This window comes from Arachis hypogaea, chromosome 3 (assembly GCF_003086295.3).
Source record: "Arachis hypogaea cultivar Tifrunner chromosome 3, arahy.Tifrunner.gnm2.J5K5, whole genome shotgun sequence".
Lineage (NCBI taxonomy): Eukaryota > Viridiplantae > Streptophyta > Magnoliopsida > Fabales > Fabaceae > Arachis > Arachis hypogaea.
Window position 1 is genome coordinate 10,685,120 of NC_092038.1, and position 15,772 is coordinate 10,700,891.

At 32.5% G+C, this 15,772-nt stretch overlaps 3 protein-coding genes across 6 annotated transcripts; 1 reads left to right on the forward strand and 2 right to left on the reverse strand.

The window, feature by feature from the left end:
• Positions 1-208: 208 nt before the first annotated feature.
• LOC112789453 (pheophytinase, chloroplastic) lies at positions 209-4,445 on the reverse strand. 2 transcript variants are annotated; one of them, XM_072232361.1, is made up of 14 exons: positions 4,173-4,445; positions 3,949-4,082; positions 3,580-3,739; positions 3,339-3,450; positions 2,882-3,185; positions 2,539-2,752; positions 2,305-2,394; positions 1,942-2,197; positions 1,672-1,784; positions 1,072-1,170; positions 941-988; positions 716-826; positions 524-614; positions 209-435 (listed from the first exon to the last, which is right to left on the reverse strand). In XM_072232361.1, exons 3-14 carry the CDS (start codon positions 3,649-3,651, stop codon positions 335-337), a joined length of 1,611 nt encoding a protein of 536 aa, XP_072088462.1. In that variant the 5' UTR covers positions 3,652-3,739; positions 3,949-4,082; positions 4,173-4,445; the 3' UTR covers positions 209-334. The 2 variants fall into 2 exon arrangements, with proteins under 2 accessions (XP_072088462.1, XP_025687140.1); XM_025831355.3 differs by having other exon boundaries at positions 3,580-3,729; positions 4,173-4,439.
• Positions 4,446-7,941: 3,496 nt separating this feature from the next.
• On the forward strand, positions 7,942-9,804 carry LOC112789454 (uncharacterized). Of its 2 annotated transcripts, none has more exons than XM_025831356.2 (4): positions 7,942-8,440; positions 8,712-8,874; positions 9,139-9,232; positions 9,311-9,804. In XM_025831356.2, exons 1-4 carry the CDS (start codon positions 8,133-8,135, stop codon positions 9,604-9,606), a joined length of 861 nt encoding a protein of 286 aa, XP_025687141.1. In that variant the 5' UTR covers positions 7,942-8,132; the 3' UTR covers positions 9,607-9,804. The 2 variants fall into 2 exon arrangements, with proteins under 2 accessions (XP_025687141.1, XP_025687142.1); XM_025831357.2 differs by having other exon boundaries at positions 7,944-8,440; positions 9,323-9,804.
• Positions 9,805-10,817: 1,013 nt separating this feature from the next.
• LOC112789455 (uncharacterized) lies at positions 10,818-14,709 on the reverse strand. Of its 2 annotated transcripts, none has more exons than XM_025831360.3 (10): positions 14,435-14,709; positions 14,295-14,353; positions 14,107-14,170; positions 12,752-12,791; positions 12,352-12,411; positions 11,993-12,201; positions 11,840-11,903; positions 11,636-11,709; positions 11,303-11,536; positions 10,818-11,227 (listed from the first exon to the last, which is right to left on the reverse strand). In XM_025831360.3, the coding sequence occupies exons 1-10, from the start codon at positions 14,465-14,467 to the stop codon at positions 11,093-11,095; spliced, it is 972 nt and encodes a 323-aa protein (XP_025687145.1). In that variant the 5' UTR covers positions 14,468-14,709; the 3' UTR covers positions 10,818-11,092. The 2 variants fall into 2 exon arrangements, with proteins under 2 accessions (XP_025687145.1, XP_025687144.1); XM_025831359.3 differs by having other exon boundaries at positions 12,346-12,411.
• Positions 14,710-15,772: the final 1,063 nt, after the last annotated feature.

Below are 15,772 nucleotides of genomic sequence, written 5' to 3' on the forward strand. Positions count from 1 at the left end.
GTGGCATTGGAGTCCCTTGCCTTAGGAACACCGTACACATACCACGACGTCTTGACGAGAAACTCAACCCATTCCTTTCTCTCAAACTCTCCATCACCTATATCCATGCTCATCAAAGTCCAATCCAAGTACTCTCTTACGCACCCTAAGTTTTAGCAAATCTTAGGAATTGGATAGAATGTTGGATCTATTTTTAGAAATGGACCAATTTAATTCAAACTAAAATTTATATGAATAAGTAAGAAACAAAATTAAATTATAAAATGTTCTAGTAATAATGAATAGTGATTAATGATTATATACATCTACATTTTGCTATATACATCAATAGACTTTAAGCTGGGGACCCTGTCAAAATTTGGCTTTCAATCCTAGGTATCCACTCATAAAGGATATCATTCACTTGTTCTGGCACCTCATCGTGCGGACAATGGCCTGTAATGTTAGAAGTTTAAAAATTTTGGATATCATTAAAAAATTAAAAGTTAACAATAGATGAACAAGTATAAAAAGTTATAGTTACCAGCATCCAATTCTTTAATTACAAGTCCATCGCAATGTTCTTTCAGTGTAGCCACCCTGGAACTGGAGTCAGAAATTGGATCTTTCATCCCCTGATAACAAAGAAATCAATAACAAGATACGAAGCTATACCAGAGATTAATTCACATACATATATCAACTTCAAATTTTCTTGCCATTAACGTTAGACTACCTGTATAATCAGAACCTTTTCCCTGAATTCTTCAATAAGAAAATTAAGAGGTATGGAAAGATTAAAACCGAAGATGCTTTCCACGACCACAGGAGAACCAGGATCATATGACTTTTACATATGTAAGGAGATGGCAAAATGAGCCATGTATATATACATCAGAATAATGCAAAACTCAAAGTGAAGCAAATTACTAAAAAGTAAAAGCCAAGAAGAAGAGGATACTGCTCTTAGCATTTTATTTATGAGCCAATCATCTGCTCTTTCTGTCCGCTGCATGCGAAGTTAAATGCCTCAGAACCAAGCAATATCCACACCAAAAATGTGAGACATATTTATACCTTTGAAACACTTACAGTTGGATAACATTTCTTAACTAACTCCTGAATCCGTAACCTCAAATATAGTAGAAGAACACGAGAGCCCAACCAGGAGGCGCCGGAAGTTTTTCTATCCTGAATAGGAAAGCATGTTATAGGACTCGGTAATTGAATTATTTTATAATAAATTATCAAGATTGTCATATTATTACAAGAAATGCTTTGAGAAATTATAAAATAGATTTGAATTAAATCTAATCAATCATACTAGGTGTGCATAAAAAATCAGACACCAAATCAGCAATTCATATAGAATACATATTAGAATACGAAATATACATATATACACATACATGGTGGCTGTGTGCGCGTAGATTTATCTAATCTAAGAAACAAACTTAACTTGGACCAAATCAATCACCCAAACCCCAACTTCCATTGATGCATTTCGCTCTTTCATTCTATTTTTAATTTGGTGAATCAAAAATCTAGTAATCCGCCCCAATCATTTAAAGCAGCAAAATAAATAGTCTCATGCAGAAGTCATTTTCCAGATAAATCAAACAGAAAAAAATCCATGTACTACTATGCTCCAAGTTCTATGGTATAGTTTCAGTTGTTCTGATTTACACTTACTTCAGGTAAAGGTATGTATGTATAACTAGGGACGACATTGCCAGCACTGTTGATTAGGACTACAGATTTGACCAAAACATTCCAAAGACAAGAAACAATGGATACGAAATAACCTGGAGTAAGAAAAACAATTATCAAATCATCAACAGCGGATGAAGAGACAAGTAGAAAAAAAAAAGAAATGCACCAAGCTACAAATTTCTGTGAGTGTGTAAGTGTGAAAAGGACAGATTTTTTTAGAGGAAGTACACCCGATTTATGTAATCATACCACCAATTGAGTTCCCGACAAGGTGGACAGGTTCACCCACAACATCAACAATAAAATCTCTCACTAGTTCGGCCCACAAGAGTTCAGTATACACAATATTTGGCTTTTCTGAATTGCCAAATCCTAACAATGTAATAGCCCAAACACGATTTCCAGCTCCAGCTAAACCATTTATGTTGTCACGGTAATGCTCTGCGAAAGCGCCAAATCCATGCACAAGAACAACAGCAGGACCATCATTGCCAGCAACTGTATACTAACAAAACCAGTTTTTGGGTTCTTAATTCATTAAATTGACAAAAGAGAGTTGACTGGCCATTTGGAAATGAATCAATCGTTAAGTATGAGAAATCAGTTGAATACCTGAATAAGAAAACCATTCCATTTCCACATCCGTGTTGAGTGTATCCCATCATTATTTGTTTGATTTCTCAAAGCCATAAGCCAGTACCACTATGTTCCAAAAAATTAAATGAATAGATCATTTGATAAGAAAGGTAAAGGCAAGTTTTCTGTTACAACTAATAAGAAATAACCAAATCAACAAGCCAGAAAAAAAATTGTATTCTAATATAGCAAAATTGCTAAAACTAGCACCTCCTTTGAGCACACAGCATCAACTGCTCCTGCAATTGTGGTAGCTGAATATCCAAAGGGAGATATAAATCCTGCATTTCGTTCTCTCTCATATTTGATAGCTTCATAGTGTACACTTCTTCTAGATATAATGCCAAGGGATAGAGCAGGACCAAAAAGTGCAATAAATGATGCTCCATTCCGACTTTCAGAAGCACGTACCTTTTCATGTATCCTGCACAGATTTAAAGGTGAAAAGACATTTCACTGTTCGTCTTTTTAAACTGACCTCTAGACTCCATACTCAAGACCCTAGAAGATATAAGCAACAAATAATCACAAAAGCCAGGTTGTTACTACATACTCTTGCCAGTCATCACGAGCTGTTCCCTCGAAATATCTCAAATATGCAGCCAAGGCATTTAATACATTGTTTGTTCCACCTCCTACAGCATTACCTTTTTGTGACAGGAAAACAGATTCATTTGATTTCTTTGACTGCAGTTGCCTAGAGTCATAACTTCCTTCACTGCTTTCACTAGACTTCATTATTTTATTCCGTAATAAGGTTTCAGCTGATGTCAACTTGATTGAGTTCCACCTCTCTCTCAATCTCCCTTGGTTGCTGGTAATGAAATTCTTTACATCATCATATACAGGAAGAGTACCTATTTCAATGAAAATCTATCATATGACTTTGGCCACTTTACAAGTGCAAGATGTTAAATGGATTAAAAAAAATGGAAAATATAATATCAAATACTCTTCCAAAAGAAGATTCATGACAAGTGACAAGAAAAGTCAACCACCACAGAACTCACCCCAGTCCAGTTCCATGTCTGCAGCAGGTAATTTTGACAGCTGAAGTGGTTCAGTTACAGGTAGTCGAAGTTTCTTAAAGTCATCATACGATGCAGGAAGATTTTGCAGAACCTATTGGATAGTGATAGAAACGACCAAATCAATTATCGACAAGTTAATAAAAGTAATCACCAATATAAATTCTTCAACTCTTGAACAATTTAGATAGCCAAAGAAGCCAAGAATCAATTGGATACCTACATTTACATCATAAAATGGAGTGTTCCATAATTCAATCCTAGGAGCACGTTCTCGAACCGTGACAGATTTCATACACTCCTTCACAACATCCAAAAGCAAGTACAATTCATACTCCACCTCTTGTTCTGCAAATACACAACTGGCATTCACCTGTTCCACCCTGGGCGATGAATTTGTTCAACAAAAGCAATTGATAATGCTTAATTCAAGATCTCATCATGCACTTTGGCGGAAAAAAAGTTCTCATTATGCACGGACATGTATTGTGGAGTCATCAGTAACTAATCAACTAAGTAACTCACTATAAAAGTTAACTAACTGTGTAACTAATCAACTAAAGAAGTAACTAACTAACTGAAGAGTAACAACCTCAGATGCAAGCTGTTGTATGACGTGCTCTGCGTTCCCGAATCTAATCATGAGATTGGAGCCGCGTTCCTTCAAGGAGTTCCTCAAATCTTGCAGCGCGAACAGGAGCAGTTCCAGCATTTCATCAGAGAAACCTGCAATCAGCAATTCAACATGGTGAGATTTCATTCTCCGAAGGGAGTTAAGATCTGAAAGAGTGTTTCGGGCTTTCGGCGAATACTGACGAGAGAGGATACGGCGATCGAAGACGTAAAGAGGAAGGAGTGATTGGAAGCTAGAAGCAACGGTGAGGGCTGGGTGATCGTGGATTCGGAGGTCGTGCTTGAACCACACAATGGCCGTATTAGCAGTTTGCTGCGCACTCATTTTGAAGGAAGGAGAGCAGCGCCGAGTGTTTCGGGAGAAGGAAAGTGACGGAAAATGAGAAGGAAAATAAGGGAAAGAGAGGAGAGCCATTGGGAAAGAACCACAGAGGAAGAAGAACTCGCAAGTGAAGTGAAGTGGCTCCTGTCCTGTGAACTATAACTGTTTTAGAAAAATAAAAAAATATTTAAAAATCCACGTGGAGGAATGTGTGTGAGTGAAGTGTCCATTTGTCATACTTTGGCTTTTGGGTTGAGGCTGTCAATTTTTGGGAAAGAATACATACATACATATATATATATATATATATATATATATATATATATATATATATATATATATATATATTGTGACGGAGGAAAATTTGCAAATCATTAAATTGTTATTTGAATTATTATAATATTAGAATTTTTTAATTACGATATATTAATTATTTAAAAAACATTATCCATATCAATTCCTAAAATTTTTAAAATGAAATTTTTTAATTTTTAAAATTTTAAAATATTAAAAAAATTTAACTTATACTTCTATTAAAAAAAAGAATTAAATGGCTAATAAAAATATTTTTAAAATTTAAAATAATAAAAAAATTTAAAATGTTCAAAAATTAAGAATACAGGGTAAAATTATTTTGGAAAAGTATGGAGAGACAACGAGAATACTAAACGATGTGAACAATGGATATATCGAATATTCTATGTTGATTATTTTTAACTAGTGTTAAATCCGTGCGATGCACGGGCTTATATTTAAATTTGATAAATTAAATTAAAAATAATATTTTATAATCATATATTTTTTAAATTTAGTATAACACTATCATCATCGTTATATAATAAACGTGTTAAATATGTTATTTTATCTTTATTCAAAGTAAAATATGAATAGAAGAGTTCGAAGTTTATAATATTCTTGAACCATAAGGAGGGAGATAAAAAAAAAAGAACATATATAACTATAATAATAGCATGTTAATTTTACCCTAAATTTTATATCAAAAAGCTAATAAAAATTTATCAACAACCTAATATCTTACTAACTTCATTAGAAAATCATTGGATGTTGTGCTCCTTGTTACACATTTCATTTCAAATTTGAAAAAAGAGTTATAGATAAATTAGTTATATCTATAGTAAAGATTTGTACAAAAGTGTAAATCATAACATGCTATTAAAATGAAAATAATATTATTCTTACCTAAATATTATTAAAAACCTCTTTGAACACGACATTTGTTGTTGATGACTTTGGATTGCCGTCTTCGTTTAGAATTAAAACCCTGAGACCACTGCGACTCTTAACTCTTGACAAAGCAACATAAAGTTGTCCATAGATGAACATTGATTTTGGCAAATAAAGCCGTACATGTGATAATGATTGATCCTGACTCATGTTAATGGTCATTGCAAAGCATACTGTTAATGAAAATTGTCTCCGTTGGAACTTAAATGGCAATCCTGAATCTGAAGGGATCAAGTTCATTCTTGGAATGTACACTTTATCTCCAATATTTCTACCGCTCACTACCGTCGCTCCAATTACGTTGCTGCCAAGTTTGTTAACTATTAATCTTGTCCCGTTGCATAAACCTGAAGTCTGGTCTATGTTTCGCAGTAGCATTACAGCGACTCCTGGCTTCAAAGTCAACTTGTGATTGAGTAGTCCCGAACATTTGATGTCATTTAGAAACTCTGATGTGAACCACTCTTGTTTTACATCTTCATTCTCATCAGCTTGACATGTTGTGTCAGAGCTCAAATACTCCTTTTCCATCCCTGAAAAGATTGTCAAGACAAAATCGTTTACCTTCTCGACACTCTTAAGTGTGGGTGCAAGAATTGCTCTACTCTGAAAATATATGTAATCTGAAATGTTTTGCAACAAATTTGGATATGCAAAGTCTACCAAATGAGAGAGAGGATCATCAGTAGTTGTAATCAATAGATCATCTGAAATTTTAACTTCTGATTCATCACCAACAACAGAGATAATATTTCCATTTCCAACATCAAGTATCTAATTAGCAAATATCTTCATTTCACCTTCATCTTGATCCAAAGAAGACATTAGAAGCCTCATATTCGTATGCAGTTTCAGAACCTTACAAAATGACCAAAATTGGGATGAGTTAATAGCGGATGCTAATATATCGTGTCTACTTCCTTTCGGAATCACCGGAAGTATCTGTCTGAAATCACTTCCTAGAACAACAATCTTACCACCAAATGGTTTATGTGTCTTATGTTGATCGGTAACTAACATAAGATTCCTGAGCGTCCGATCAAGTGCTTCAAAACGGCAGTTGTACCTTTCCTCGCATACAACATATTGAGAACTCAAAATTGGATCCTGTTTTGGACTTCTCTGATCTCTCCTCATACCATATCATGGCGTCGCAATGCCGACAAAAAATTCTGGGTCATCAATATCTATCACATCTAATAATCACCAAGATAATAAATTGTTTTAGTTATATCTGCAACAAATAATTTATATAAAAATATACCTTTCTTTCACCATGTTAAGTATAAAAATAATATTTATAAAAGATTACCAAAGAATGCAATTTATAGATTAAAAAGATGAGATCATATAATACAATTTCATTGTGCCAACCTCAAGATTTAAGTTTTACAATAAATCAATGTTCAAATACAAAAATTATAATATATAACCATATCTTAGTTTGAATTTTAAAACTTGGTTTGAATTTTAAAACTTGAACACTAAACGATAATTTTTTGTTTATAAAAAGCATAACAATAGTAAATAATAAAGTGCTGATATTGCTACCTCTTAAATTACCTGTATTCTCAGCAACATCGAATATGGCTGGGTATTAAATTTGCACAGAATCATCTAAAATAGTCGTATTTTCAATAATATTCTCAACTTCTTGAAAACTTTTTGAAAGATTTGTAGTCAATTCCTTCAAAAATGTTTCTCTTTGTATCAGGTGTCTTTTTTTCAGCTATGCACACTTCTTCTAATTCTTTTTTTAGTATCTAAATTTGAATTAAATGTACTTGCTCCTGTAATCATTAGAGATAATATAATTTAAAGTATGGAGAGACAACGAGAATACTAAACGATGTGAACAATGAATATATCGAATATTCTACGTTGATTATTTTTAATTTGATAGTTATTCCTTTTGATTCGATTTACTCATGCATTGTTAACAATGACTGGATATGCAGATGGTTATGTAATGTTATGATTTATGAGGTAATTTTAGAATAGAGTGTTTTTTTTTTAAATTTTATTAGGTCAATTTTAAAACTTATTATTTATATTGATTACAAAAGTCATTATCTACTTAATAAAATTGAATTATTTTATATGCTCAAAAATCTTTAAAAAAATTTAATGATTTTTACTTTTAATTTTTAAGAAACTTTTATTATTTTTATTTTAAATAATTTAATTAAATATTTAAATTATCTAATAACTTATATTTACTATGATTGAATTTAGATATTTTAAATTTTAAATTTTAAATTTTATTTTAAAAATAAAATATAAATTTTTATTTTTAAATATTTTTTTTATAATTTTTTTATTTTATTTCTTAAAATAAAATTTAAAATTTAAAAAATTCAAATTGATTAGGCTTATGTGCAAGTACTGCGGGTTCAAGCAAATACGGCTAATATGTAACTGTAGCTCATTTATCTTTTTAGATTCTGCATATCATAACACTGCTATGGAGGTTGTGGGGCTGAATAGCGTAGTACTAATTTAACTGTTCTATTCCCACCTCCGACTAAGAATCTAAAAGGATAAAGATATTTGGCGGCAGAGGCGGTGGCGGCGGCATGTTGAGGTCTCTTAAGAGCGTTGGCAGAGCAGTTTCAAGGTCAAGGGAAAGTCTTGGTGTTCCTGTTACTCCTCCACGTAGTGATCCCTTTTCTTCTTCATCTTCTTCTCACAAAGAACAACTTTCATCATTATTAAACCCTCTCTCCTTCTCCTCCGCTCGATTTCTCTACGCTAAGAAACTATCCGCTTGTGCTGATGAGAGCGAGTGGGTTTGTGTTGATGGGTTTGAGCGCCATGGCGGTTACGTTATAGGCCCTGTTCCTTCTCACAGTGAAGTTGATCATGCTGTCTCTGCTCTCCAACAGTAAGCATGTCGTTATTTTCACTTTCTACTTTTCTTTGCTTTTCTTTTTATTTTGAAAACAATGAAATACTAAACAATCAGGTAAGGTGGAACAAAAACATTCCGCTCACGCTAAAATCAGCCACCAAATCCGTCAATATATATTTGTTTATAAATATATATTCTATTTACCTCATTTTTAAAGCGTATTCTATAAGGGTGGCTGATTGTTGGCGTATTGAAGTTGTAATTGCATGGTGGGAGTTGAGTGTTACCGTGTTTAATGTTGCAGGGTGTTTGCGGACCAAGTTTCTTCTTCAGATTCAAAAGTGTCTGACCCAGACTGGGAAGAACCCTCTTTGTCTTCATATAATTCAGCATCATTGCAACCTAACAATGCATATGATAGAGTTTATTATGCATTTCATTTGTTGAAGAATGATCCTTATGTTCAGGTCAATTCTTTTAGTCCTGTTAGTCTCAATCAGAACCTCTTGTATGTAACCGCACACAAAAAGGAATGAAAGCTAAAAGCTTTTGCTTGATTATGTATGAAACTCCCTGTCATAATGTTCACTTTGTTAAAAATATATGCTTTTTCCGGAATCTAACATAGACAATATAAAGCAGTTACATGGTTCTGCTAGGAAAACACACTTGACTATTACTAATTTAAATTATTACATGTATTTAACCAATTGTTGTTGCTGCTGCTGTAGAGAATGGTGAAGTCATTATCATCTGATAAAGTTGTTTGGGATGCTGTTCTGGAGAATGAAGCTGTGCGGGAATTGAGGGAGGCGATCTCAGCAGGTTGGTATTTAAGTCTGTCATACTTGAACAGATTAAGGTGTAGATGTGTCTGTAGTTCATGCTGATAATTGCTATTAGCTTCCATATCAGATGAGGAGGAGCATGATCCTTCTGATGATGATGATGGTGATGACTCCTTCCATGCAAGAAATTTTGTTGTGAGGATATTTGAGAGTGCAAGAGCCATATTCAAGGAGATTATTGAGAAAATTACTGATTTAGTGAATAAGCTGTTTCAACCTATATTTAACAGGAGGACACATGCAAATGCAGATAGCCTGGATGCTTTCAATGACAAGCTGAGAAATTCATTTATCCTTTCTATCATGGTCCTTATGTTTGTGCTGCTGACTCGAGCTCAAGCTAGGGCTTGACATAATTTGTCGAAACGAGATGTAGGACAGAGGTTTTGGATTGGGACTCACTGTTTTATTCTTTTTCTGTTTTTTTTGGGTCATTTCTCAGATAAAAATATTGTTTCATGCTTGAAGTATCAATTGTGTCTAGCATGAAAGCAATGCTAGCATTATTTTACAAATTTATGGTTAAATTATTGGGTGTTTTTGTCTTTATCTCTTTGGAGTTTGGACTTTTACATGTTAGCATTATTTTATGTGTGAAGTTAGATTATACTTTTACCATGGGTATGGTTGTTGTCTCAACATAAATGAGACATAGACATAGATATACAAAAGTACATAGATATAAAAAGATACTCATTTCATATTGTGTTTGGTAAATTAGACAGGACAGAATACACAATTTATTATTATACTGAAATTTTAATTTTACTCTTATTATTTTAGCATTTTAATGTCGGTAGAGGGCAGGATAAAATTGTAAAAGAATTGATGTCTCAAGTTGAAAATTTGTATCTCAATATTTTAAAGAGATACAAAATACATGTTTTTAATGGGTGCTTGTAATTGACCGTGTCTTTCATAATTTTGTTTTTTTTAAATAAATACCATATATGTACTTCTGTGTACTCTCGTATCTATAAATTTTGTTTTTTTTTTGTTTTTAAGGGTATTTTTTGTTAAAGAAAAGACTAATATCTTGGTTGATTCTGTGATGCACTTGACAAAATACTATTTACCATACACCATTTATGTATAATGAAGAGTTGATGGCTTGTTCATGAACGACCAAAGTAGAGTTAGTTGCGAAACTGACCGTTTGGACACATTTTTTTAACATAGCTGGGATATTTTTCAAAATAATAGATAAATAGTACTTTAGTAAAGAAGATCCATGAAGTGTTTCAATGAAATTGGGATGTGGAAGTCAGATTAACATAATGTACAATAAACTCCACATATGACCTTATGGTTAAATAAACCTTGAAGTGAACTAGAAGTTATTCTACAGCGAGACCTTGAAGTGAACTAGAAGTTATTCTACAGCGAGATTTAGAGATATTTAGAGATTTACTATTTAGTTACTGTTTATATAGCATGTGAATTTTTTCGTCTTTTATTTCTTCAGCCTGTTTCATGTTAACAAATTTGACTGTAATTTTATGCAATACCTGAATTGTTGTCTCTTCGTTCTAACTATTGGATATAAAAGGCCAAATAAGCAATTGAGAATATTATCAACATCTTTCAATTATGCACTTCCTACATGGAATAATATTTTCAACCAAGCAATAGTAATTACACTCTTCATGTCATATCACAGTGCCTAAATCAATGTTCATTATCTAATTTGCTACTCTCAAGTCTCAATCAGCGGTGTTAATCACACGTATATTTACTCCCAATATCCCTTTTTAACAAGTAACTGGGTACTTCCACTACCATGTCAATGATTGTTCTAACTTGACGGTGGATCATGGTATATTTACATTTTGTCTTCTTAGAGTTGAAGTGAATCAAGATCAGGGGTGACCACAGCATTTTTACCAAGCTGACCAAGAACACAGCACTCTTTCTTTTTAGTGTTCATCACTGCAGCATATTGCAAAATTTGAGAATTTGAGCCTGGAGACACCTGCATTAGAAACAAAAATTACATATTGATATGATGTCAAATGCAGTAACTGAAAAACACATTGCATGCACTTACATCAAATAGGTTTTCTCCTAGTTTCAACTTGACTGCTCCACTATTGTATATCATCATTTTTCCCACATGTCCCGTCGGCAATCCTTCCAAGGGAGTACCCTCTTTCTTTCCAGGCTCTTTGGAAGCAGTTGACGTACCAACTTTCTCCTTCCCCTTCCTACTCCCTGTCGGCTTTTCGAAAGGTAGAACAGGAGGAAACTTGAACAAAATCATCTTTTGTTGGTCACTCTTCTCCTGTTGGAAAATTTACTCTGTTCATTATATTTATATCACAGTTTCTGCTGTATAATGATAGTAGAATTACTTCATCAAATGTCATCGGAGAGTACTTACGTTGAGGCCAAGTTCCTCAGCAGCATTGATTTTATTTTCATCATACTCCACACTTGCTGCAGCTTCCCCAAATTCTAACAGATTTAAAACCAATACATGCTGCTGTCAATGCTAAAAAACTCATGTTCCTTGGCACCTTATCTTTCTATTTGATGAATATTCATTCTGATCTTAGATCATTTGTTAATATATATAAAAGCATACCTGGATCTCCAGAATAGGGCATTCGCAGGGGAAGACTAGTAGGATAGTAAGAGTGTTGATAATCCTGTAGTTAAGTGAAAGATTCAGATTCTTATACTTGCGACAAAGATGCTGATGAGAACTAAAATAAAATGAGTGATGACAGTTTCTCACCCATGGTTCCTTGTGCTCTCTTTTACTTTTCCTTTCTGATTTGTTCATGGTTTCCTCAACATCATACATAAAAGTATCACGTTTATCATCTTCAGCACTTGAAGGAAGTGTTAAAGCATTTAAATCTTCGGAAGACGAGCCGCCTCTTTTACCATATGTCTGAAGCATAGGCGATGAACCATCTCCTGGACCAACTGCAACTTGACTTGCTGCAAAATTTACATAGAAAATAAGATGAAAGTATTGACTATGAAAATAACAAGCAATTGAACTATGACTTTTATCATCTTCAGCAATTGAAGAAAGTGTTAAAGCAAGATCATTAGAAAAGTCTTCGAAAGACGAGCCGCTACTTTTACCATATCTCCGAAGCATAGCTGAAGAACTATCTCCAGGACCAAATGCAACTTGATGAATTGCTGCAAAATTTACATAAAAAACAAGATGAAAATATTAACTATGAAAATAACAAGCAGGACATATAAAAATTTAACCAATCAAGGTGTTCAATACATTTTCTTGCAGCCAATCCACTCAACTAGTATTTCCATGGTAAGATGACCATAAAGCTGTATTGTTCTGATCTTTACCTCTTCAACACAACAGTTATCTTATAACTTGAACAACTTTCTACATCTATCACAAATGTTCCCCTAAAGCTATGCAAATTTCAGGAATATGTCTTTCATGTTTTCATCAGCCTTTTGGCTTGATATATAGATGAACAATAATATTTAGAAAATTTCAGCAAAAAGTTACATTTTGTTTCAGTTTTAGGTGTGCGTCTTGCAATATTTTCCTGCAAATGAAGAAAATAAAGGAAGTCAATCTCATTTTATCAAAGGAAGGGGGAAAGAGATTTATGATGTCAATTTAAAAGAACAGTATTCAAATATTCATTATTAGCGTTTCATGAATGCTTTCCAACAAAAGCATAAGCCTATAGTGTAAAGTTGTTTTACACGTGCATTAAATTACATATCACCACGTCAACAAAAATAACTACTTTCAAAAACCAACGTGTGAATGGTCATATAAAGGAACGAACATGATTGAACAACGATGTAAAATGGTTTAAGTACATCAAAATTAAACCCTTATAATAATATCCATATAACAATAGCATTTGCCGTGGAAGTTAAAGAGTAATATTTATGTTAGTGATCTTCAAAGAACATTCACCTTTTTAAAGCTTGCATACTTGCAGTTCTACACTTGATTTTAAGATCTAACTAAGAAAACCTAAAAGATTGGGGATTTCTTTCTTCTTTATTTTTTAAAAATAAAAAAAGAAAAAGAAAAAGCAGTCAAACTGTAAACATACATTATAACAAATCATTAGTTTTTATTTTATAGTTTTGTGTTTCCTAAAATAATAAGCAGTCAAGATTCAAGATTGTGATACATTTTTCTTTTTTTTGTCAGAAAAGAAATAAAAAATAAATAAAGCGTGTTCATCTTTCAATAATGATGGTATCATATCCTAAAATTTTGTTATGTTTTTTTTTGCTTCCCCTCTTTATTCATTCAATTTCTAAATTGAAGATTCAATTAAAGGTATTTACCCTAAATAGACAACTAAAAACTATATTTTATTCAAAATGAAACTAAATTAGTAAATCTTTAAATGGAAAGGGTTTTTATTTTATTTATTTTTATGATGTTTAGGACAAAAAGAAAATTGAAAGAATTAGTATTTCAAGTTAAAAATTTGTGTCTCAACATTTTAAAAAGACACAAAATACATGTTTTTTATAGTTGCTTGTGTATGACCATTCCAGTAAACAAACACCATACATGTACTCCCGTATTTATATTTTAATGGACATATGTACCAAAAACAAAAGCGGTCTAAGTCTTGACTTTCTTTAGTTCTTTCTATTACATCTTTTTTTTTCTTTTATTCTTTCCCCCTATGAGCTTGCTAATTTGTTGTTAGTCTGTTACGGGAATGTACTGATATCTAATTATTATTTTCACTGAACTCTCATGACTCTGATTTTCTCTGTAACCAAACAAAACATAATTAAGAAAGGCTATTAATTAAATTAAACAGAACAGCAGAAATTTACACCGTCGTTCAAGAAATGGAAAGACTAGAGAGGATTACTTACATTCCAACGACGCAAGAGGGATTTATCCTCTTCGGGATTTTGTTGTTGTCCTTCAGCATCTCTCCTGCATCGCAAATTCAAAACAATTTCCACTAATTAGAAACAATGAACGAACTAATGAATTTATCGTTCGTTTGGAGTAAAGATGGCTGAGAATTTCAATTCCAAAATTGAACAAACTAACGTACCTGTAGGAAGCAGTGGTTTTGGGCTTCCTTTTGGGTGGAGGATTGGGGGTGAACTTCATCTGCGGGTAGAAATGAAAAAATAAAAATTGAATAAAAGTTATGTAGAGTTAATCTGAGAGAGTTTGGCGTTTGAAATTTACCTTCCGAGGAGCTCGAGGAGGATCTTGATCCATGACGGAGAAGATGAAGCGCGAGAAAGATTATTTTTCGCAAAAAGTGAGACTCGAACTTGGAGTAAATGAATTGCTATATGATGATTCAACCACTTCGCTTAAATTGTCGGATGACTAGGGTTTTCACTTTTAATATATATAATTGATTTTAAGTGGTGACAATTCAACTCTCAGACCACAACTCTAATGGACTATTTAACCATCTCACCTAAAAGTAACTCTCAGAATGTCTTAATTAGAATAGAGATTATAAGCCCCTTCTCCTTATGAGGGGTGAAGAAAACCGATTGTTGCTATCTCGCTCAGATTGACTTTCTAACCCTCCTTATTCAGAAAGATCACAACGCCAATGATTCCAGAGTTCGCAGATTTGATTGAATTATTTTTAATTTACATAATTTAATAAATGAAGTAAATAATGATTTTTTGGAACCATTAATTTTGTTTTCCAAACCTCACCATGTTAATTGGTCAGTCTAAGATACTACCGAATTGATTGAATAAATATTCAAGTTAATTTCTTAATTTTTAACTTATCCAATCTAGTGTGAGTTGGGATTAACATTTGTAAACGGAAATTTCTATAAAATTGATTTTGGAAATTAATTTTGATCAAAAAGTGGATTGGTATTAATGTGGTTTATATTTAATAATTTTTATTTAAAATAAATTATATTAAATTAAATATTATTTGAATTATATTATTAAAAATTATTCTGAGATAAAAAATTATAAAAAATGACATAAATTTAAATAATTATTTTATGTTATCTTATAATTTTATTTTAGATATTTAAATAAATTTTATTTTTTTTAATAATTTCAGTACTCTTTAGTACTCTAATAGAATTAATAAAATTATAATACAAAACAAAAAAACATTCCATACATAATAATAATAATAATAACAATAAAAAAATTCATATAAACAAAAAGTAATATAAGTTTTATAAAAAAATAATAATATGCATAAGAGAGTAAATGAAAAAAATTATTATAAAAAGAACAAAAGTAAAAAACTGAATGCAAAAACTAGAATTTATAAACATGGGTTGAAGGACAAAAAAAATTAACAAACATAAAAAATAAAAGTAAAGGTGAGACTGGAGCAAGATCCGTTCCACCCTCTCCCGGTGCTTCTGGCTCTTCCTCTTGAAGAGGCCGTGGAGGCAAGCAAGATCAAAGTTGAGACCAGGGTGAGATCTGTTCAGATGCGCCGGAGACATCACCCTACTATTTAGGTTGGAGAGGTGAGAGGGTAGAAGGGGTAGAATAAAAATTCAAAAAATTAGATGAGACTATTTC